Source organism: Leopardus geoffroyi, chromosome B4, assembly GCF_018350155.1.
Source record: "Leopardus geoffroyi isolate Oge1 chromosome B4, O.geoffroyi_Oge1_pat1.0, whole genome shotgun sequence".
NCBI lineage: Eukaryota > Metazoa > Chordata > Mammalia > Carnivora > Felidae > Leopardus > Leopardus geoffroyi.
In genome coordinates, this window is record NC_059341.1 from 47,528,094 (window position 1) to 47,553,639 (window position 25,546).

Consider the following 25,546-nt stretch of genomic DNA (forward strand, 5'->3'; position numbering starts at 1 on the left):
AATGGTCCAGGGGATGCAGGAGGCTTTGGGAAACCATACTCTAACACGACACTCAACCCCGTTTCTTCAGCCTTCAGTCACATGGGGTTTGCACCGTGTTGTATTTAGGCTTTTGGTTTTAATCTGTTGGCTCTCATTTTCCACATTCAAGTAACACCGAGGAATGCTCTTACCAAGTACCTACTAAGCGCCAATATCTACATCTAGTTTTTACATGCGTTGGTTTTCCAAGCCCTAGAACAAGCCTTTAAAGGATTAAAGGGGACCTCACCTGGGTTTTGGAGTTGAGGGCTGCAAAGTTTTTATGATGGCTTCCTGATCTTTCTTTCTCAAATTTGGTCTTCCTCATCTCGCGTCTGTGCCATTTACCCCTTTACTGAAGCATTCTGCGTGTCACTAGAGATTAAAATCCTACTTATGTCTATTTCTCCAACTTCACTATTTACTCTGATTTGCTCCATGTCAACCCATACTAGATGCTCACTTGCATTTACTGAACGAATAAATTCATCTGAGACCACTTTTCAAGGAGCTAATCATACAATACCTCAATGAAATTATTTAAATGGTGACATTTTTTGGTGTGGAAATGTCCATGTAAGGAAAGCTAACTTCTATAGTTCATTATGGAAATCAAATCAAAGTTAGGTCTCGGGAAGTGATGGTTTCTCATCCTCAAAAATAATTAAAAGAATTATAACGAGATAATATACATAAAGTTCTTACACATAACAAGTATTCCATAAATGCTAACCTTCTTCCCTTCCCAATTCATTTCTGATGAGTTGCTCATTGAAATGCTGCTTCCTTTATCTAAGGAAGTCTGTTTTATTGTGGTCACAACACAGCTTAAAAAAAAATAAAAATAAAAAACTATGGTATCAACACCGGGCCAAGGAAAAACACCTTGGAAATACCATTACACCATCTGTTATGTTCTCCAGAATATACAGACACGTGCACACACATGTACACACACACCCAAAATTTTGGTTGACATCAGGTTGCTGATTACTCTGAGTATAATCTTCCAGCCACCTGTGTCCACATCACATATTTCCAGGAGCCATTCACATTTGATCCAGTTTTTAAATTTTTCCAATTTTTCATGGATGATCAAAATCAAAACCTCCTTCAAAATAAAGATTAAACATACTTTCTTTTCTCTCTTAAAATGTCTGCGCCTTCAGACTTTCACAGTATATTAAATCCGTGTGGCAGGACTTCTAGAAACACCAGAAAAGCTCCTAGAAAGTGAACAGTATCTAATTCTAAAACATCTGGTAATTGATAAATATTAAATAGCCAGACATCGATTAGGGCTAGAACATTTCAACATTTCAAAAGTCACACAAGGGTCTGTTTTTGAAAGAGGCATTTTTAAAAACATAACAGGTACAAGTTGTAAATCTATCAAGATCTCATTTCCTGGGCGCCGGGGTGGTGGCTCAGTCGGTTGGGCGTCCGACTTCGGCTCAGGTCATGATCTCACAGCTCATCCCGTAGGATCAAGTCCCATGTCGGGCTCTGTGCTGATGGCTCAGAGCCTAGAGCCTGCTTCGGATTCTGTCTCCCTCTCTCTGCCCCTCCCCTCCTTAGGCTCTGTCTCTGTCTCTGGCTCTCTCTCAAAAATAAACACTTAAAAAAATTTTTTTTAAATAATAATAATAAAAGATCTTATCATTTGCCACGTCCAACACGACTCAGATTTGTATAAGTTGCTTGCAGCAAATCACCAAATCACTGAAATGTGTCATGTTATGTTGGCATGCATCTCTCTTCCTGTTTGTGTCTATGTGTTCTATTTACACTGCCCAGTGTAAAATGGTGTTTAATATACATCTTAGAGCCAATGTTATCAAAATATATTTCAGCCTACATTCAACAACTCTGGAGTAGGCCAACAACCTAGTACATTTTCTCCTCATTATCACCTCGGTAAGAGTCCCTTGCCAGGATCTGGCTAGGAGGCTTATATCTGACAAAGCTTAATGAAGTGTTAATGAAGGGAAAATGTACCAGCCCATTCTGGGCTTTGTTCAGAACAGGTTTAAGAGTATTCTGGTAAAAAGCTTTAACACTGGATCTTTTCCCCCACCCCAAGAGAGGACAGAGAAAGGTGTATACTTGGGTTCGCCATCTTTTACTTGAATGATGTTGCCTGTTGTTCATGAATGCTGAAGTTTAATCCTTGTCCGCATCTTCAAACTCCTCTGCGTGGGTCTTCACCTGTGAATTCTCCATCCTGGATACCTGCCCGACCTTTCCAATGGTCTGGGTTCTTCAGCATATAGATCTACTATAGCCAGAGCTTCTTTTTCTCCCCTGTAAGTAACCGTGTGATCTCTTCCAGTCCCGTTTGAGCTCTTTATTCAACTTAGATCTCATCAGCCAAAGTCCACAAAGAATTCCCGGCCAAATCCTCTGTATCCCGTTTGACTCCCCTGTCCTGACCAGGCACCACAGGTTGCTCATTGCCACTAAACACACTTCAGCGTGCTTTACATGGTTCTCTTCTCCTACAGGCATTCATTACACTGGGGGCCCAGAGACTTAGATTCTAGTCCCAGATCTGCCACTTATAATTTCTGTCTTTGATATATCAGTTAACTTCTTGGAGTCTTAGTTTTCTTCTCTGGAGAAGGGGGATGATGATAGAAGTCATCTTCACTTCTCAGAGAGACAATCTAAGGCTGTATTTCCATCTTACACAATTATTGTATCAAATTAAGACAAGGTTGGGGCACCTGGGTGGCTCAGTCGGTTAGCGACCGACTTCGGCTCAGGTCTTGATCTCATGGTTTGTGAGTTCAAGCCCCACATCAGGCTCTGTGCTGATGATTCAGAGCCTGGAGCTGCTTCAGATTCTGCGTGTCTCCCTCTCTCTGCCCATCCCCTGCTCGTGCTCTGTCTTTCTCTCTCTCAAAAATAAATAAACATTAAGTTTTTTTACAAAAATAAGACAAAGTACATAAATTCACTTTGAAAAACATTATAAAATATAAGATTTGGGTATATTTAAAAAATCTCCAACCACATATACTGTGGAGGTTGTTTTGTTTTGTTTTGTTTCTGATCTCTCTCTTGTTTTCACTCTTCTTTCCTTCTAGAAGCCTCCTTGCTCTTCCAGTATGACTCTCCAGTTGCACAGAAATTTCCATGCATACTTGAGTCTCTCTTTCCTAAGTATCTTAGTTGGAGGAATACTATACGATGGGAAGTGAAAGGGTGACCTCAGGGCTCCATTGCTGGAAGAAAGGGAAGACCTGTCTACAGCCTGTAGGTAGTTACTTTAATCACAGAAGCGTCTCAACCAGACAGAATTGACTTTATCCAAATTTGCTTTCCATCTGCTTGCTCGTGGTTATCATAAATTCATACAATACCGAACATATAGGTCTTCCATCATATATAGTCCAAAAATTAGTTCAATGATACTCACTTTTATCATTATCTGACAGATTCATTAATATACTTTCAATCAATCGTCTCAGGCCACATTGAGTGCAGATACAAGAGAACCAGGAAAAAAGATGTCATTCTCTCCCTCTCTACCCTAATTTCAGTTTGCTTTTGTCCCTCACCTCCAATCAGGAGCAATTCATTATGTCATATTTTCTGCCATGCTGTGCACTACTATTAGACAGGACTGGTACTTTGCTGAGGTAAAAGTCCTACTAGAGACTGACCTGGTAATCTGGGAAACTAGGCCAACTCCAGGAGAGAACTGAGGTGGGGCCTCAGGCAAGTCACTTAATCTTTCTTGGCCTCAGAGTCCTTTAACATGACCTAAGGGCACCACACTAGACCCTAAAATCCGTTCCAGGCTGAATGGTGCATCACAATGACACATTCATCCAGACTTCTGTGAAGGGATTAGGACCAGGGTGGGGGGAGGATGAGGACACAGCTCTCCTTCTCAGGACACCCCTCTCTCTTCTTCACTGCATATAAGAGCTGTAGCTTTCTCTTGCTGCCCTCCGCATGCCAAACCTTCAGCAACTGTCAGAAAGGACACAGTTTAGAAACTCATAATGTGACAATACAGGTTCATAGTTTGCCATTGTCCCTCATTTCCCTCTACTTTTAATCTACCGATGCCAACTCCTTTTTTAGATGTCCTCCCCCTATTCAATCGCTCCCCTTTGCTTCAATCGATATCTTCTTCTCTTAGACATCATGTCAGAAACTTCTAGAATGGATTTTCTGCCTGGCTTTTCGAGCTGACTACTGCAAACTCCTCATGATGGTCTCCCTGATCTTAGTTTGTAAAAAAAAAAAATCAGTCCTTCTCATCTAGTTTCTGTGCCATTTTCTCCTTGAGTGAAGCATTCTAAGTGTTCTAAATCTCAATCCCTTCACTTTGCAGATGAAAAAAGTAAGACTAACAGAGATTAAGGGACCTGACCGGTCAAACAGCTATTGCTGGTTATGAGCAAGGAAGAGAACCAGGCTTCCTGACTGCAGTTTGGGCTGGGCTCTTTCCACTATAGCCCCAATGCTACTAAATGAATATTCCCATTCAACCCCACAGAGGAGCCAGAAGGAGGATAAGGTTTCCACTACCCCACCCCAGCCCCCCAGAAATAAGCGGTAGTATTCAATCCACTACACTACCTATCTGATCCAAAGTGAACTTTTAAAACAATATCCCCAGGCCCTCTTCCCTTAGTTAAGATACTGGTGACACGTACCTCCCATTTTATATAATCCTTGCTGTGTATAATTGCCAATTGTGGGATTCTTTTTCAGTTCTTTGACATATGAGATTAAATCTTCTATAGACTCTTTATAGCTGCACCCTCCCCCAAACCCACTTAAACCAATGCTTTTCCTCTTATTGAGTGAGTGTGCCTGCTGATATGCTCCAACGCCACCATCACCTAGCCCAGCAGCTGCTATTAGTATCTATGCGAAAAGTAATTAAATCATTTCTGCAATTATTCTCTCGTGCTTATAAATAATTAAGGGTTGCACATTCTCCCGGAAGCCACAAAAGTCCCAGGAACAGTGACTGACGGGAGAGATGGATCGGGAAACGTGTCTTTGAAAGGAAGTGAAATTCAGTGAGGGGTGATGATGGAGGAAGCAAGAAATGGAGAATGAGGAATGGGCTAAGAGTTGGGAAAATGGAAACAGAAGCACAAAACAGGGATAAGAGAAGAATGGAGGAGGGAGTGTTCCAGAGACATTGGTAAAATGAAAGAAAAAGAAAGAAGAAAAATAGTGTACTGGAATAGACTTAGTAACAAAAGAGGCAAAGGAAGATGTGCAGGCAGAGGCAGACTGAAAGAGGCCAGTTCTTTTTTATCACTATTTCACAGCTAAGGAAAGTGAGGCAGAGAAAAGTTAAGTAACCAGGCTACGGTCACAGAATTAATGTGGAAGAGAACCAGAATCTGAGTCCGGGTCTGTCTTGGTCTGAATCCTATAGATAATCTGTGTACAATATCCTTAGGCCTTTAGAAATATTAAGTGTGAATCCATAATGACCTCAAAATAAAAATTTTAATAAAAAAACATGTTATTACTGATGTCTCTTATCAACAGATTAGCATTGGTCCATCCACAGCACCTCAGTCACACACCCTCTGTGACCAAGGGCATGAAAATGAAAGCTAGCGGCTGGAGGGCATCTCTGCCATGAGGTAGAAAGCTAGCAGGGTTCCACAAAGATAGGACACAGATATCCGTGGTTGGCCTCATTAAATGCCAAGTCCTAACCAACTAAACCAACTTGCCACAGACTGTAAAACTAACATTTGTCAGCTCCAAACGTCGAGGACAGACCGCCTGGGAACTCTTAACTATGCCAGGTCCTAAGGTAGGCCATTGAGGGACCTCGACACTGACAGGATGAAGCATGAAGATGGCTGTGTGCACCACATAAAGTCTAAGTCATGTGCAAGAATGGGTCACGGCAGATGGGGACAGGACGAGGGGAGAGAAGGACAGAGAAACATGAACCAGAAATGAGATGATGGGGGAACAGGAAGAAGAGAGAGGAGGGTAAGGAGGGCAGACAGAAGGAGAAATCAAAGGATCTAAGAGAGGGAGAAACAAAGAAGGGCCCAGACACAGACAGGTTAGAAGGGGAGTTTGAGAGGGCAGTAAAAGGCAGCTAAGAAGTCTTCATACAAAGTAAGGTTTGAGCCCTCTCCATATGGTGTGCAAAATTAAAATGGTCTAAAAATCCTCAGAGTTCACTGATTAATCTGGGCTTCCTAATCTACTTGATTCTATTCTCCTTCCCAGAATGACTTAACAGCATAACGCTCTCCAAGGCTCCTGAGCAGGTTCTCTGCTGTCCCCTGCTCAGCCAGGGGTGACCTACACCCTTCTCAAGGGGCTGCCCTTCAGCCTTTCTGTTTGCAGCAAGGTCTCCCAGCAGAGTCTCACCTCAGGATTGATGAGGCTGCCCATGAACAGCACGATTTGCAGGAGTCAGGAAAGTACCTTCTGTTTTAAACATGTATGTCCCTTATGGCTCAACATGACATCTGAAATTCCGCTTGCACACATTTCTTCCTCTGAGTTAAAATATAAATGCCCATGGAGCAGGTCACACATTGGTTGCTCTTATCTATTCAGACTGTGGCAATGACTTAATTATTTAGACTGTCTTCCAGTTTGAAATGGAACAGGGGCCCATCAGGAGGAAATAGTGGGGGGCTACACGGAGGACAGACCCAAGACTGAATGACATAGTGCTCCTTGGGAAAGCTCCACCAGTGGACAATGCAAGGAGCTGGGGGCAAGCAAAAGGGAGTACTCTAAGCAGCCAAGAGGCAGAAAAAGGACACTGGACAACTAAACAAGGTAGCAGTTATCAAGGGGAGAAAGGGGCATGGGGAAGGGGAATTTCAAAATGATTAAAAATACATTCTTTCCCAATTGTGTAACTTTTCACAGGGCTGACCATTAAGATGAGGATGACAAATGTAGCCATGGCTGCCACTTGGAAGTCCCCCAAGCACAGAAATGACCCCTGTTCGAGCTCTGCCACTACCTTCCATCAGACAAGAAACCAGCTCCAGATATGTACAACTCACAGAAGCATCAGAGGCCCCTGCTGTTATGACGGGGGAGCCTCAAGATTGAAGCAAAAGCAGGACAAGGAACACATCAAAAGGAGAGGAAGTACCCTTCTGCCAGAGCATGCAGAGCATTCGACCTCTGTCCAAATCCCTCTTCTCTGGCTAACAGACTAGTTTTCATAATATCAGCGAATTAGTCTCCAAGAAGAACTGAAATGACGCCAGTAACTACTCAAGGTTAGTTCCCTTTCATTAACCAGTGACACCCCCTTGGGCCCAGAAACAGAAGGGCCCAAAGAAAGAACTTCCAGAATCTGACGGCCGTACAACTTTCCTCAGTAAAATTTGCCATCATCAGTCTCAGAGAACAACAGTGATCAGAGAGCAGACCATTCACAACACAAGTGTTCCTGTCTCTTAGCTCTCTCTCGTATAGATGTGCTAGCTATCTGTGGGGGAAATCGTATGGCAGGAGGGCAGGAGGAGAGCTGGGACTCTGGGTGCCATGCTTGCTCTCCACCCTACAGAGCCCCGTCTTGCTCAGTCTGAGAAAAGCTTCCATGGGCAACGTGTGTGTAACCAGAGCTACCGCTGTTGCTGCTGTTGACACGTTCAGCAAAAGGTCCCCACTCCTCTCCTGCCTGCTTCTAGGAATCGGGTACTCACACTTCCTGTCCAAATTCCTCTATCCCTGGGCTCTGACCCTGGGACACAAGCCTTTTTTCCTACTTCCAGTATCAACTTCGGTTTCCAGAACCATCCACCTAGAGTGGGAGACCCTCTCTCTGTGATGTCTATTCAGAGGGGCTGTCGGGGAGGGCTCTGGCAGAGATCCCAGGCAAGCAGCCAGCAGGGGCCAAGGGGAAGAGAATTATTCACAGGATCACAGATGTTAGAGATGAAAAGAACTTGCAAAAACACATCTCACTCATCCATCCCACCTTGCAATGTAGGCCCTTTTCCAAGAGCATATGGCCTGTTCCCATCTGATTTCAAAGGATCTATCATTACCAACAAATACGCACCGAGCACGCTCTGTGTGCTCTGTGTTGTCCCAATCATGAGAGGAGGAGACAAATGGGCTCTCCCCCTCTGGAACGGGCTGCCATACTGACAGATAAATCTGCCTCTCACATGTGTTGCCTCAGCCCACCGCCGTGACACCAGATACCTTTCACACACCTATCATTCTTGCACGTAAACAGGCCTTTGACCGTCATGGAAACTACCAGGGAGAGTACATGCTGATGGCCCAGCAAAAAGAGAGGTCCTTTGGGTACCACCTCTAGGAACTGGATTTCAGTCCAAGGTAACAGTAGTTACAGCTGATACGCTAAGACTATTCAGGAAGTAGAAGGAGATAGTTTGCTCCAAGACGTATAGCCATGTAGGACAGAGAGACAAAGATACTATTACTTCTTTGTCAATTTCTCATCTGCTGAGATGGGAGTCTTAGACCGACGTACATCTGATTTCACTTTCCCCTGACAAACAGCAAGCTAGGAAAAACACCCCCCGCCAATCCCAGAAATATCAGTGAAGAGTTTGATCTGACCTAGAAGTCAAATCCTGGGGCATCCACTTGGCAGTGTCCTGGGCTTCAGGGTCTCAGGCCCACTCTTGAGAGTTCAGAGTTTGGAAAGAACTCAGTCCATCAGACTGGGATTGACCCGGCAGTTTTGCTCACCCCCATGTCCTTCTCTCTTTGAATGTTCTTTCCCCTTCTTCTTGTCTCTCCTCCCATTCTCCCCTCTCTTTAAGAGCCGTGCTCTTGTTCTGAATGTTTGGGTCTTAATCGAGATGGGCTGGGCAAGGGAGGAATCACTTTTGCGTAAGCTCCAGTTGACTACATTCTGGACGGCTGGGATATTCCCCTCCCAGGTTAAGCTAGATGTCCCAAGAAGACCAAGTAAATGAAGTGTTCAAGAGGAAATGTAACACACTGCTGGTGTCCGTGGGCTTTACTGTCAGTCAGGCAAGTGGTTCCATTTCCATTCGGCCATGGCCAGTGTGTCACCATGAGCCAGTTCCCTTCCTTTCCCATCCTCAGTCTCTCCATCTTTAAAAGGAGAATAATCCTACTGCCTAAGCTCTAGGGCTCCTTCAAGGGTTAAACCTGCTAAACGCAAGTAAAGCACTATCTCATATAAACTGCAGCACTAACATGTAGTGGGCATTTGGTTTTTTTAAAGGAGAAAAATAGGAGGAAGCTGGCTTCTTATGAAAGCCCAGATCTAGCCACCACCCAGGTTTCTCACCACCCAGCGAAAATCCAGGATTCCAAACACACCCCAAAGAGCATGTCAACTGAGCCTACACCAAGACACTTAACAGGCTGCATTCTAACTGAAAGTCAGAGACAAGGGAGTAGTTGATTTTCCCCATGCCCAATTCCACGGCCCCTCCTTATCATTTCCACATCGCTCCCTTTCTTCTGTTTCCCTTTGCTCTTCTCCTCTTCTCCATTAGTGTCTTCCCATCTTCTTCCAACTCCCCTTCCTGCGTCTTCACCGTTATTAAGCAGCCACATGAATGCATTGCACTGAGGACCATGAACAATAAAGCTCAACAGGTAGATAGCCGATTATCACAAAACTTTATAATCGAAACAATATGCCGTGTTCTACTGACTGGGGTCCCCAAACCTGGTGGGATTTCAGAATCCCTTAAGAGAAATATGTAAAAACAGCAATTAGTGGGGCTTGACTCCAAAAGGGTATTTGGGTACGGAACCAGAAAATCCATATTTCAACAAAATAATAATAAAATAAACTCCTCTGTTGATTCTCAGGGCCAGTCCCTTTAAGAACTACTACCACACAGGGGCGCTGGGGTGGCTCAGTTGGTTAGGCATCTGACTTTGGTTCAGCTCATGATCTCGTGGCTCGTGGTTTGTGTATTCAAGCCCTGCATCAGGCTCTGTGCTGGTAATGTGGAGAGCCTGCCTGAGATTCTTCCTCTCTCTCTCTGCCCCTTCCCCACTTGCTATTAATAAATAAGTTAATTAATTAATTAATTAAAAGAACTACTACCTCATATTGTACAACTAGACTACAGAAACTCTATCAAGCTCCTCCCTCCCTTTTCTGGATGTTTCTTTTTTTTTTTTAAACTTTTTTTTTTTCAACGTTTATTTTTTTGGGGACAGAGAGAGACAGAGCATGAACGGGGGAGGGGCAGAGAGAGAGGGAGACACAGAATTGGAAACAGGCTCCAGGCTCTGAGCCATCAGCCCAGAGCCTGATGCGGGGCTCGAACTCCCGGACCGCGAGATCGTGACCTGGCTGAAGTCGGACGCTTAACCGACTGCGCCACCCAGGCGCCCCTCTGGATGTTTCTTAACTCCCTCTTTCCAACCATCGCTTTAGCTTCCTAAATCATGCAGCTTTATATTTGAGAATTTACAATCTTTGCTTTCATATAAGCAGTGGGAACGCTGCAGTGGTAAGAGAATGAAGGCCAAGGGGTTGGAGGGGGAGCTGGAAGGGCCGTGCAGACAGTGGATCTGTGAAGGCAGAAGGAGCGAGAGGACAGATGGAAGGCCGTGGAAGTATGGGCAGGCAGAAGAAGGAAGAGGGAGGGGTGGGTGGCAGCAGCAAGCAGGAACTACAGTGGAGCCCAGCTTCCCGTGGAGTCTGTTGTCCTAGCAACACGACGATGCTCAAAGGTTGAAGGCTGCCGCTCCTTACAACTCTGGACAACATGTCGTCAAGGTAACAGAACGCATCCGAGACACATGGTGGCAGGCCAGGAGGACTTGGGCCGGTGCCAGAAGTCCTCAGCTCAAGGCAGGCGGCACTGATTGGCTGTGCCGTTACACTATCTCCCATTCTCAACACCCACACCTCTCACCTCAATATCTCACCCTGGTTGCTCCATCTTCTCAGTGCCTTTACCCCCATTTGGGAAAAGGGACAATTAAATCAAACTGCCACTACATAGACAGTCTAGGAACTGGCCTCAGGACACGGTGCATGGGAACTCCAAGAACTCAAAATGAGAGACAGCTCTTTAGTCAGGGTAGAGCCAATCACGATGCTTCTAACTTCCTACAATACTTTGCTCATTTGTTTACAGGTCTGTAAGCAACTTGTGTGAAAACAATGAAACAGAACAGAAAACTACCTAATCCATAGATCTATCAAAAAAAAAAAAATGATGCCTGATTCAAGAGGAATTTGTATTTCAGTACTACTAGAAAGGGCAATAGCAGCCATTTATTCAAAACCAGGTGTAATGAGTCCTTTATAGGTTATTTTGTCTCCTAGTAACTCTTAGAAGTTGATGAATATTAACTCCTTCATATTGATGAAACAAACAAACAAACACCAGATCACAGTAGTCATACAACGTAGCAAAAGGTCACCCAGCTTCTGAAAGGTGGAGACAAGACTTAAAACGGCTCTAAGGTATATATTCTATCCACTCTACTGTCTCCATCTGAAAAGACGCTAAGTCAACTTCCATCACTCCCTTCTTACACCTTCTAGAATGAATTGCAAAATAGCCAAGTTGACGCCAAGACTCTCAGGCCGTACACGATCTGGCCTCATAGTACCTTTTCAGCCTCAAATTCTACCATTGCCCCCACTGCCCACCACCCTCCAACTCAGACCATATGATACTCATCAAAAAAAGCCAAACAGCAAAAACTTCCCCCCTTTGAGGCCTCCACACCTGCTCTTCTCTCTGCCAAAATGCTGCCCCTGATATCTTCATGCATCTTGATCCTTACCATACATCTCTCAAGTGCTATCTCCCCCTGAGACCTGTCCTGAAGACCCTAAGATAGCCCTACCTGATACCTCTTCCTGCTATTTTCATAAAAATATTTACCACTACCTAAAAGAATATTGTTTAATTTATATCTTTGTTTATTGTCAGTCAGTGCACCATGAGGATATGTCTCTCTTATTGACTCTATCTCCAGGACCTTGTACAGTTTCTGATCTCCAGCAGATACCTAATAAATATTTTTTGAATGAATGAATAAGTAAATGAGAAAGGATGTTGTTTGCTAAAAGAAGTTTCAAAATCTCCTGCTACTACCTCTGGAAACTTAATTGCACGATTAAATTTAGTTGGTGATATTTTGCTGATTAGTATGTCATGTGAATCGCATATGTTTATCTTTTGGAACTTCAAGAAAAAAAAAGCTTCTTTCTTTCTGCTCCCTCCTTTGAAAGAAAGCTAATAAAAGTCAAGATTATCACTGGCGCCCCACTGCTTTGCGTTAAAGGTTTTCTCTGCTGCTTCAGAAGGCACCCCTAACTTGAGGCAGTCCTTTTTCTGTGTCTGGTTGCTAGAAATAAAGTGGACATGAGTGTTAAAACTCTAAGATGTGAGTGCCGAGTTGTTGACGGCTTATCTGGAAGATGTGAGGAAGAGAAGGGTGATGGAAAGAACAGCCTACAGACAGGTAGAAATGTATTTTCCAGCAATCAGAGATTAATTCTCACATCCATTTCCATTTGGATTTAAAATACTTTTCTTTTAATTGCAACTGCCATTTGCTGCAATGAAATAATTAATTCAGTGGTACATTTAACACGTATGTATTAAAGGCTTACTATGAGCCAACCAGTATGTTAGGTTCTGGGGATACAAAAATGAAAGAGACAAAGTTCCTGCCCTTAGGAAGCCTGCAGTCTAGCAGAGCAGGGCAGCTAATAAAAAAAGCTATTATGATGAATTACAGTTGTAATAAGGACTATGAAAATTACACAATGAAAGAGAATATAAAGGAAAGAAGCAAGGGTTTTGATCTACAAGTAGAGAAGAATAAAAATCTGAAAGCACAAGGACTTCAGATTGGGAGACTAGCCCTAGCCTGAGAGGTACCATCCTGGGCACTGAAAAGGCTAAAGAGAATAGCCACTACATCCAAAAGCATACAAATGTGCGCACACACACACACACACACACACGAGCATACACACGCATATGCACACAAAACAGAGAATCAAATACAAAAATAAGGAGAGAGGAGTGTATAAAGGGAGGTCCCAGGGCTCAAAGACAAGCTTCGCTGCCCTGTGGTTCCACCAAAGGCCCCAGCAGGGGGGTAGCTGCCAAGAACACTGACTCTTCACCCTTCCGGCATTGTCCCAGGCCCCGGGGGTCGGCCAGAATGTCAGAGCACCACCACCTTGGGACAGAACTCCCAGAGTGCACACCTAATAACCACACAACTAGGTGAGTTCCCATCACTATGATGGCTCGGGTGCCTATTTACATCCTCCTCCTCACTCCTTCGTTTATTCACCTGGAAAACCTCTCGTAGACACGCGCTGGCTGGCTCCTACTATTTGCCCCGTCTTTTCCAAGCACTTTCACTAACCTTACTTAATAACCTTAAGAAAATAGGAGCTATTTATATCACCATTTTACAAGGAGGACTCGAAGGCTCAGAGAAGTTAAGTACTCTGCCAAAGATCACACAGTCAATGAGTAAGCCGGGAAAGCACCTAGGCAGTGAGATTCCAGAGACCCCCCCCTCTTAACTGTGGTGTGGATATCACTTTCCTAGGGCCGCCATCACATATTACCACACACTCGGTGGCTGAAAACAACAAGATTCATTTTCTCACAGTTCTGAAGCCTGAAATCAAGGGTGTTGTCAGAGTCATGCTCTCTCTGAAGGCCCTAAGGGAAAATCACCCTTTGCTGCTGCCAGCTTCTAGTGGCTTCTCCGGCACGTTGTGGCTGACTCTAGCCTCTTCTCCTCTTTTAAAGCCCTCTCCTTTGTGTCTAGGTCTTCTCCTCTTCCACCTCTTAGAAGGACATTTGTCACTGGACTTAGGGCCACTTGGCTAATCCAAAATGATCTCATCATGAGATCCTTAATGATATCTGCCAAGACCCTTTTTTCCAAATCAGGTCACATTCACAGGTTACAGGAGTTAGGACATGGACATATCTCTTGGTGGGACCGCCTCTCAACCCACTACAGTGTAGAGAGTGCACAGTCTAATAACTGTTCGTTGTTCATTAAAAGTTAGCTATTACTACGCATCAGACATTATGGCATGTGCTAGGAATACAAAAATTAGTAAAGCATAGCCCTGGCCTACAATGAGCTCATTGTACAGCAAGTGGGACAGATAGGTAAATAAGCCAAGTTATAACAAAAGCATAAATAGGACACAGGTGGAGTGCAAAAAAAAAAAAAAAAAGTCAATCCTGTGAAGAAGAGAGTCAGAAAAGGGTACACAGAAGTGCCACAACTTCTCTTAAAAAGTGGGCAGGTGTTTCTGGACGGACAAGGAAGAGGATATTCTAAGGAGAGGAAGTAGCACAAACAAAGGCACAGAGATGCAAAACAGCCAGGACCAGAGAGGGAGCTATAAATAACTTAGTGTGGCTTAATATTACTGTTCAAGGGCAGGGAGGTTAAGAGAAAATCCTGGAGAGGTAGCCTGGGACCAGATCAAAGAGGATGTCTTATTCCAAGCTGTGGGAAGCCAGTGCAGTTTTAAGCAAAAGTGTTGAACAATCAGATTTGAGTTTCTCAAGAATCACACAGGTCAGCCGTGTGTCAGGGCAGACGAGAGAGAAGGAGTGCCAGCACTGAGGTCATCACAGTGTCTGGAGGGACGAAGAGGAAGGTACCAAGGCTTCCTCACTGTTTGCTCGACCATCCTGAGGGGGAAGGGAGTGTCCTGGGTTGATTCCCAGACTGGCTAACTACCCTTCCTAGAACACTCTCTTGGTTTCTATAATGCCTCTCTGTCCTTGTTTTTCTCGTTCTTGTCTCATCTCCGATAATTAAGTACCTTGGCTCCTTTATCACCTCCACCCCCTCTGGCTATTCCTCAAAGGTAGTTCTGTCCTAAGGTAGTTTTGTCCTTGACCCATTCCCCTCCTCTTTCCACTTGTTCATTCTGAGCCATCTCATCTACCCTCCGGATTTCAACTACCCTCGCTTGCTAATGAGGTTCATATCTTTATTTCCAGCCCAAATCACTCCCTTTACCTCCAAGTCCAAAACCAACTGCTTACCAGACACTGCCGCTTTTATGACCTACCCATCCATGTTCTAAACTGTACTCATCCTCCTTCGTACTGTCACCAAATCTATGACAAATCTAATTACTCTTGTCATCATAATTTCTGGCATAGCACTAAAAGGGTCAAGTGTTCAATGCTGCAGAAGGTCAAGAAAAAGAGAAAGTCCATTGGATGTGGCATTTTGTAGAAAGTGAGAGATGAGGAAGTGAAAACAGCAATGTAACTACTCTTTAAGGAGCGGAACTGCCAAAAGAAAGAAGGAGGGAGAACTGGGGTCAAGAAAAGCTTTTGTGCCTCTGTTTATTAATATGAGAGTGATCTGAGAATGTTCAATGAGGGGAGAAATGTATTTTGGATAGAGCTATTTTTGACTGTTAGGTACTATCATACATACGGCAGGACACCAAACGTGCCTAGTTGCCAGGCTATAAATGCCAGAAGCACGCGCGCGCGAGCGCGCACACACACACACACACACACACACACACACACACTTTACAAAAGCAGTCATTACTATATCAAAAACCTCCCCAAAACATGTCCAAACATCTCCCGAGGACCACTAAGCTAGAAAAAAAAATGTCAGTGGAAAAGAATAAATTGATATTTAAGGGGAAAAAGGAAATAACTGATGAGCCAAGGTCCTAGTTCTGGAGGAAATGTGTGGAGATTAGACCAAAGGCACAAAAGCAGGGTTTAGTGGGAACCAAGAGAAATGACACATGAGAGATGTCTGGGCTTTGGAATCACGCAGGCATTGGTTCAATTCCCAGACTGTTACTTACTTCCTTTGAGAGATACAACTGAGGGAACTACTGTCCCCAACCCTTTCCCCTTTGCCACCTCCCCCAGAAAGCCTCAGAGGCCCCCACAGGGTTGACCATGTGACATAGTTTGAGTTCATGACATTAGGGACATGGAGAAGACCCTCCCTGATCTCATACCCACGCATCAGCTTTTTCTATGGGCATGATGCCTAGAACTAGGGCAGCATCCTTATAGCCACGACAAAACTGCCACGGAATCCCAGAGGTCAGCCCTGGTATCACTACATCACTGAGTTGCCGCCACCAGACCCTGTCTCCAGGTGCCTTATTCCGAGACACCAATAAGCACCTATTTGTTTAAGCCACTATGGGCAAGTCACTAAGCTAAAGGTCTTGGGCAAAACAGTTAACCTCTCTGATCTACCATTTCCTTATAAAGGACAAAATACATGCCTCATGAATTCAAGGAAGGAATTCAATAAAACAGCATTTTTAAGGTCATATAAGGTGACTAGCTCAGAGCTTGGCAAAAGTCAATGACCAATCAATGTTAGTTCTTTTCTCATGGCAACCTCCTAACAACCCATGATAATTTGGGTGTTCTCTGTCATAAAATAGAAAGGTAGCAATAATTTTTTTGTCCTTGGAAAAATGGAATCAAACTAGCCTTTAACATTACTCTCCTGCATGCTGGACCCTTAACCACAGAATCAAAATATGATTTTGAATAAAATATAGATCTAATGCCTAAGAATAAGGCAAAGAGAATCACAGTAGTCTCAGAAAGGGGAATAAAAATGTATCCTCTGTGTAAAAATCATAATCCAAGGCGTTTTTCAAGAATATCAGTATAATCTATTTTTTTTTATTTTTCTATATATTTATTTATTTTTGAGAGACACAGCGTGAGGTAGGAGAGGGCAGATAGAGAGTGAGACACAGATTCTGAAGCAGGCTCCAGGCTCTAAGCTGTCAGCACAGAGCCTGATGCGGGGCTTGAACTCATGAACTGTGAGATCATGGCCTGAGCCAAAATCGGATGCTTAACTGACTGAGCCACCCAGGAGCCCCTATCAGTATAATCCATTAAAAGCTGGCTGGTGATAGTAAATTAACTGCCCTCCTGTATATGTATGTGTATACATATATATGTATACATATATGTGTATACATATCACTACTTCCTACCCAGTACCTTTAATATGTCCCTCATCTAACAATTCACTTTTTCTTATATATAAACACTTCCAAATCTATGAGTGACCCTAGATTCAAACACTATTTTATTCTGCTTTCTTTTTTAATGTTCTTGACTTATCTTCATTGCTTATATCCTGTGTGTAACAGTTTGTTGAAATCACTGTATGTTCCTGCTCTGAAAATCTTGATAAGTCCTGATCATGTCACAATCGGTAATTACGTCACCACAGAGGCAGAACCCACTGAGCTGCTGCTTATCCCCAGGCCTAAAATGAAGGGTATTAGCATCCCAAGGTTTTCTCTTTCAGTTAACAGAAAAACATTTAGGATCCCATATTCTTCAAGTGATTAGGTATGGTCTGGTACATGAAAAGACAAGAAACCATAAGGCCTACAATTTATCAAGCATTGTCTACCGTTCTTTATAAAGCTTACAACCCACTAATGAAGGTGTTATTTTGACGCCATTTTGTGAATGGAAGTTTCAAGACTCAGAGAGCTTAAAGAGCACAACTAAGGTCACATGGCTGGCGAATGCACAGAACTCAAGCCGATCTGCTCAAGGCCCGCATTCTCTCTGTGCTGTGCCACAGCCTTCCTGCAGACACACTATCACTTGCCTGGAAGATGTATGAGAAATAGGATGGCTGGTGCATTACTTTCTAGCAACAAGTACTTTCATGGCTATAAATGCCTAAAGCAATTTCTGGGGCCTCAGTTTCTCCAAGCATTAAAAACCGCATCTGTATTGGGGCACCTGGGTGGCTCAGTCGGATAAGCGTCCGACTTTGGCTCACGTCATGATTTCACGGTTCATGGGTTCGAGCCCTGCGTCAGGCTCTGTGCCAACAGCTCAGAGCCTGAAGCCTGCTTCAGATTCTGTGTCTCCCTCTCTCTCTGCCCCTCCTCTGTTCACACTCTGCCTCTGTCTCTCAAAAATAAACATAATTTTTTTTTTTAAAAAACCTGCATCTGGGGGCGCCTGGGTGGCGCAGTCGGTTAAGCGTCCGACTTCAGCCAGGTCACGATCTCGCGGTCTGTGAGTTCGAGCCCCGCGTCAGGCTCTGGGCTGATGGCTCAGAGCCTGGAGCCGGTTTCGATTCTGTGTCTCCCTCTCTCTCTGCCCCTCCCCCGTTCATGCTCTGTCTCTCTCTGTCCCAAAAATAAATAAACGTTGAAAAAAAAAAAATTAAAAAAAAACCTGCATCTGGATTTCAACTGGCCAGTTTCTTGAAAGCAAATCCTAGCTCCATCTTTAAAAGGGAGGGTGTGCTGGCCAACAAGAAACCTATTCCACAGTCACAGGTGGAAAGGCCTGGAATCCACACAGACCTAGGGCTGCACCACTGCAAAGCCTATAGGGTCTTAAGAGAACTGCCCACCCATCTTTCCCCAAAGTATAGTTCAAGGCAGAAGGGAAGATCCCAGCATTCTTCTGACTCCTCGGTGCGTGGAATGGGAGTCTCAAAATCAGCCAAAAAAAAAAAAAAAAGGTTTTAAAGTCAAACATACTTGGATTTGGATCCTGGTCCCACTGTTTTTCTAACTGTGTCACTTCGGCCGTGGTACGTTTACTCCGATGTCGTTTGAACTAAAACAAGTATACCACTTATGTCACGGGGTTGCAGAAGAATTAAAATACTCATTAACATCGTGCCTAGCACCAAGTCGGCATGCTCTATTAGCCTTTCTGCCCTCTTGTCTTCTCCAGGATGTCTTCACTGTACTCATCCACCCTGAAACACCACGGTTTGCTCTTGAAGTGTTCAGTCCCAAGGAAAAGCAGATGACAGACAACTAAAAGCAAGGTAAAAAACTGAAAGACACCCAAATCAAGGAAGACGCACAGAGCGAAATATGAGTAGCAGAGCCATCTTGGTTTCAAGATTGGGCTGAATATGGAAACCGACATGAGCAACTGGAAGGCAATAGTCTATTTACAGAGTCACACATCACTGCTGGCTCACTCTCTGCAAATACATTGCATCAGATGTGTGTTGGGGGAGGCAGAGGCAATAGGGGGGAGAGCAAGAAAAGATAGGGCCAATGAAGAGTAGGGGCCATCTTCTAGCCCCAGGTGGATTCAAACTGTGGCATTCTGCACAGAAAATGAGAGTGCTATTCAAAGCATCAATCCTCAGCCAAACAATTTAGAAAGGAAAGAATCATAGCAACAGGCTCCAGAGTAAGATATTTTCACATGTCCTTTAATTAGGAACAAGTTAGGAATATGGTACAGATTACTGACCCTCTACTCAGCATCCCCTCTTCTCTTCCATTCTTGCAGCATTACAGATTGGATCTTGTGTTCTCTTGTCTGATCCGACTGTAACTTCCACTTTCTGTTCTCCTTCCCACCTCCTGCCTAAACTATTTTCATTGACCCTCATGCTAAGGTCAGTAGGTCTGTCATTCCCTGTCACACGGCTCCTTAATCCCTCACCTGAAGCAACTGTCTCTACAGTAGTTTTCCAGAAATGTCCACATATTTTATTTCAGTTTCGCTTCAAAGTGTTGTAAAGTGGGGAGGGTAGAAGACAAAATTTAAATGTTATAAACTGTAGGCTGAGTGTCATCCAAGTTTATGTGGTTGGTTTGTTCAAATTTCCAAAGCTCATGAGAATGGAGACTAACACTCAAGACTTCTAATTCTTACTTTAGGATTTTGTGAGGCAGAATTGTATCAATAGCAAGTATGAGCTTCAAAATACGTACTGATGGAATGTGAATCCCATTCCCACTGCTCACAAGCTGTGGTATCTTGGATTAGTTATTTAACCTCTCTGAGCTAAAATCTGAAAACCCAAGAAAGATTTCAGCATCTCAGCAGAGAAACCTCCTGAAAAGAAACAGAAGTACATCTAGCTTTAGTTCATTATTTGGACTGGGATGGGCATCCTAAATCCAGGATCTCAGGGAGAATAAAAGCAATTATAACAAGGCAAAATAAAGTAGGCTCTTTATACTCAGGTGGGGAACTGCCAAAAAGCACCTCATCCATTTTTAAATGGTCTCCGTTACTATTCTAAACAGTCTTGTGTTGCAGGCACCTAGCGGTACTTTCCTCGCTAAAGCTCTTCCATAGCTGAACATGCCTTTTTTGGCTGTGGCATGGCTATACCACCGATGAGCTTCGGCTTCCTGGTGGGGAAGGACCAAAGGTCCCACCCCACGTGTCAGAGCTCCTCCCCAGATTTTCACCTGAGCTCTCTTCTTGGACCGTGTCCAGCTCAGCAGTGTCTCTACAATTGGCCATGACTCTATTCCATTCCCCATCCTTTTCCTGTATCCTGAAGCCTCCTTTTCTTCAAATTGCCCCACAGAACCGGCAGCTTGGCCTACAGAACGCTGTGCTGGAAACTTGGTGAAGCTCTTGGTGAAGCTATATATTATCTCACTGAATCGTCGACAACTCTACAATACATTCTGGAGTATTGTCCCCATTACAACAGGCAAGGGAACCAAGGTTTAGAGTAAGTGGTTAGCAAGTGGTCCAGATTCCCACATCTAGAGGTGGTGGTTAAAACCAGCCGTGACTCCCAATTCTGAGCTTCAAACAGCTCTACTCTTCTAGCTCCAATGCTTCTTTCCGCCATGGTATAAGGTTCATTTCCTCCTTAGGAAAGTAGAACCCTCATTCATGTTTCTACTCATTAATTAGCATACGCAAAAAAAAGTGAGTACAAGCTATTGGGCCAGATGCTGAACTTGTGCCTCTCTCTACTTTGGTCAAAAATCTTTGTTAACAGTGTTTTCTTCTGTTACGAACTCCTTCCATCAGGGACTTTATTCCTGTAATAGAATCTTCCACAAGAACACCTAATAAGTGGGCCTTATATGCAGCAAGCTAACAACAACAACAAAACTAAGGTAGAAACTGAGATGGCAACTACCCATCTCCTAGAAGGGGGAAGCAAAATGGAAAGCTTAGTTCTCATCCTTCAGATGGTACCTGTATCTCAGAGACTAGGCCTTAAACGTGGCAAAGCTGTATTTCTTGGTCCCATTTTCAGATGTTTTGTCCTGTGGCCGCACAGTTGATTCATAGTTGTCAAACTCTGTGTCCTCATTCTATGTTTGTAAAATATGGTCATGGTACTTAAAAATAAACTTCTATTTAAAAAAAAAAAAACTGGCCTTAGAATTTGAGATGTTTTATTCTTGAAACTTGCCCCAAAAGCTTGTTTCTCTGAGATCTGGGGGATCTTTCTGTTTGCCTTCATACAAATCCTTTAAGCCAACAAATGGCCCTCTGCACAGCTGCTGGGAATCTTGGCCCCACAGCCCACTCAGCCGTGCTGGTTTCTGCTCTCCCTCCCCTGCAGCTACCAGCCATTTAGGTGCGTGACCCCTTAGGGCTAAGCCTCCAAACCTCCAGCTTCTGTGGCATCAGGACTTCCTTCTTTCTTCCTTTTCCTCTTTCTACTTACCTTTTGGAAATCTTTTCAGGTCAAAAGTCAGTTTGATATTTTTAGGCTATTTTAGGAAATTTCCTAAAAACCACTGCTTCTCCCCTTTATGGGGGGGGGGGGTGGAGAGAGAAAAAAGATAAGATGGAATATTTGTTTGTCGTTCCATGGTACGGAGGTGACGGGGGTGGGGGAGCATCTCATTACAATCACTTGCCTTCAATACTCCCTTTTACCCCCAGGGGTAGTCACCAGTAGGCCCGCTGTGGACTCAGGTTATACCTAAGGCTATACCATCTCATCTCTTCCTTACTGCTCTCCTCTAGTCAGATCCCAGTATCACCATTGTGAATGAAGTGGTGGGTTACTTTTAGTCAGGTAACACCTACCACAGCGCTGTATAATGGAGAAGTAAAGAACGGGAAGGTATGTGAGACCTTGACTAGCCTCTCCATTTTCTTGAAACACAACAGAGCACATGGCCTTTGGAGCCAGCAACCCATGTTAAAGTCCTGGCTGCCACTTACTGGCTACATCATTTCGGCTATGCTTTTTAATCTCTCAGGGCCTCAGTCTCCCCAACTGTCAAATGGAGATAAATAATATGACTTAGCTCACTGAGTCATTAAGAGTATTAAATACGATAATGCCTGCAAAGAGCTGTGTGCTCAAGCAGATGGTAAACACTAAAGCACCTAGAACCAATCAATGGACAAAAGAGCCCAGTCTTTGCATCTTACCTCATATTATTATATCGTTATTATGCATTTGTAAGAGATACAACAGAGAAGCAGCTGAGCAGTGTAGCCAGTAACCTCTTCTAGTGGGGCAGGGGCAGGTTATTATGAAATAACGTAAGTTGCACAATAGCCTGAATAACAACAACAACAAACTATTTTCATTTGTCGTGCTCTCAAGATAAGTATACACTTATTTATGACTCAAAAATTTGGCTCATCCATCTTGGCATTCTTTCAGTGCAATACCATGCCCTCAAAATACCACTCCTAAAATACAATCAGCAGAGGAAAAATGATGTTAAAAACGTCTACCTGAAGCAAAAGCTCAAAGGGTTGGTCACAGTTAGTCTACATTTTCCATTCTGCTTAAGTTTATCCCACTGCCCTTAGCATGGGTTTCTGATGCCAGAATGTGTTTTCTAATATCTCTTCCTGTGCCCATGTGAATGGAACAATACCTTTCTCACATGCAGCGGAGGTCCCTCCACCTAGTACTTCATTCAACTTGACCTTTCCTAGACTGAATGAAGGAAGCTCCAAAACAGAAGTGAGTCATCTCTGCCTGCCGACAGATGGCAGTAATGATCGTGCACGGTTGTTTTAGCCTGCTAAACCTTGCACTGTGGTGGTTCTCGGCATGCTTGTGGTGTCTGTGCTAGCTTTTGGGGTGTTTACAAACATCATTAACCCCACAGCATGTCTTTTAGTACGAAACGAAAGACGGTTTCAAAAGTAATGATAAGAAGTGGAAGATGACAATGCAAAGACAGGGACCCTTTAAAAAACCCAACGTGATGGAAAACAATAAAAATTGCACTTGGGGTGAAATGAATCATTCTAAGATATGAATAACCGCGAAGGGCAATACATATGTGAGAAGGGCTGTCCCTAAGCAATGAGCTGTAATCAATAAAGCAAGGGAACATATCTGAGTAAGTGGAAAATGTCAAAACAAAACATAACCACAAAGAAAACACTTTGTGCAATTAAAGAATAGGCATCAGTGTCCGATGATAATTAACTTGTCATAGAACAATTAATCTAATGTTAATGTACAAGAGTCTACTATTTATTTGAGGCCTTAAAGCTGAGGCGCTCAACCTTAACCACACGCTAGAATCACACCGGAAGCTTTTGAGACTCCGGACGCCCAGGCTGCATCTGGGCAGTTCAGAATCTCTGGGGGAAGGATTCAGGCATCAGTAGTGTTGAGAGCTCCTCAGTTGATTCCAATGTGCGACCCGGGTTAAGAACCATTGCCTTCAAATCTAAGCATGGAGAAAAGGCAGCTACTACTGGCTCCGTGGATTAAAATCCATTCCAATGTGTAGATCCATGTGTGATATGCACGGACACCTTAGCAAGAAGTACCTCCCCGTGACATCTGTATCTTCAAGGGGACAAATAATCCGCCTGAAGGGATTTTTCTTTTTATAGTCTTAAAGCTGGGCAGGGGGAGAATTTGTGTTACCAAAAAAGAATAGAGCACGCCTTATTTTAAAGTTTTGAAGGAGCTATTCATACACATACTTACATATTTGAAGAAAACGTATCACAGAAAGAACTACAAGCTTCAACATCTCTTAGTCATTGCAGTAAATCCATTTGCAAACAAATGGACACACAAACCTGTTCGAAACTACAGGAGCTCTAAATACCAGTATCTTTTCCTCACTTTCATCTCCAAAGGGAGAGACTGATTCCTGATCTATCCACTTACTCCATGCATTCTGGTTGCTTTCTTTCATAATCAAGTTTTGCATTCAAACACACACATCATTTAGTTCTCAATACAACCCCCCAGGTTCTCCTCCCTGGCTCCCTCCTTTACCTTATCCGCCATTATCATAGAGGAGCCTCCGTGGATGCCCAGGATGGGGGTGAGTGTCTGGGCTGAAATGAAGTCAAGGATCTGGGCGATGGCCTCCTGATCTGTGTCATCGGCAAACACCACGCCCTGGATCTTCCGGTCGGACATGAGATCACAGATGCGGGTGATGATGCTCTTTGGGTCAGTCTCATTCATGGCTACCAGCTCCACACGGGGTACCACGGAGAGATGGTGGAAATCATCTTTCTCGTGGGCATCCTTGATGGCCACCTCGTCTGAAGTGCCCACGAGGATGACAGCAATGCCAATGCTGGGGGGGCTCTTCTGAGAGCGAGCTCTGCTGCCTGACACGGCCAGGACAGCCAACACCAACCAGAACTTGGGAGAACAGCACTCGGCTCTGGGCTTCATCTTCAACTCGTCGACTCCCTGAAAACACAAAATGAGAGGGGTTAAATTAACGACCCTCCTATATGACCTCTCTGGGAAGGGGCTGGATACTGCAAGTCAAGGGCCTTATCTCCTTTCACTTATCATCAAACCCAACTCCTATCTTCTAGCCTTGTCCCTGATCTCTCGTGTTTGTTTGCTCAGCAGAATGGAAGGAAAAAAAAAAAAACCTTCAAAAGCATCAGAAATCCTTAAGCAAGACAATAAAAGCTACTGCTATAGCCATCAGCAGCAAACAGAGGCAAAAGAGGATGACAGTGGTCCAGGCAGTCATACCAAGGGCACAAATGCAGGAGTCTCCAAGAGGGGGTCCTGCTGCTGCTGTGTGATCCCTGGTACTTCTGCCACAACCCATCTTTGAATTGCTCTTGGGCCAAGGGGATGGCAGAGACTGGGCAAATGAGCAGCAAAATGGACTCAGCAGAGGCTAGCAACAAAATACGGTCTGGGCAAGCTGGCCATATACAGGGAGCTACAGAAACATAAAGCCCTCTACTTTGTGTTCACCTCAAAGGGAACAAGAGCCCGGAAATTCTTTAGCAACTCTTTTAGTAAATGACTTTTACTACTTAAAAACAACAACAACAGTGGACAGTACTTTTAAAAACATCTTGGGGCACCTGTGTGGCTCAGTCACTTAAACATCTGACTCTTGATTTCAGCTCACGTCATGATCTCACAGTTGGTGAGATCGAGCCCTGCATCAGGCTCAGCACCATCAGTGAAGAGCCTACTTAGGATTCTCTCCCTCTCCCTCTCCCTCTTTCTCTGCCTCTCTCTCTCTCTCTCTCTCTCTCTCTCACACACACACACACACACACACACACACAAAATAAATAAACAAACAAAAAATCTCAATTGATCCTGACACTCTTCCAGAAGGGAAGTAAGAAAGTAAGTAAGAAAAGTAAGAAAGACATTATTTTTCCTATTTTATAGATGTTAAAGGTAAGGCTCAAGCTAAGAAGTCCAAGACTATGCCAATTAAGTGAAACAGACATGAATCCACATCTTCTGGCTTTGAGGCCAATTTGCATTCCATTGCATTATGCCATGCTGTCTCTCACAGTATCAATTACTACAAGGAATAGTTTCATTGTGA

At 43.9% G+C, this 25,546-nt stretch overlaps 1 protein-coding gene across 2 annotated transcripts in view; it reads right to left on the minus strand.

Annotated features, from left to right (window-relative positions):
- The window catches only part of GRIN2B (glutamate ionotropic receptor NMDA type subunit 2B), a 418,289-nt gene that overhangs the window by 271,221 nt on the left and 121,522 nt on the right, over positions 1-25,546 (minus strand). For both annotated transcript variants that reach the window (XM_045466383.1, XM_045466384.1), the window contains one exon: positions 23,995-24,423. In XM_045466383.1, the coding sequence (XP_045322339.1) occupies positions 23,995-24,405 (411 nt within the window). In that variant the 5' untranslated portion in view covers positions 24,406-24,423. The remainder of the gene's footprint in view (positions 1-23,994; positions 24,424-25,546) is intronic.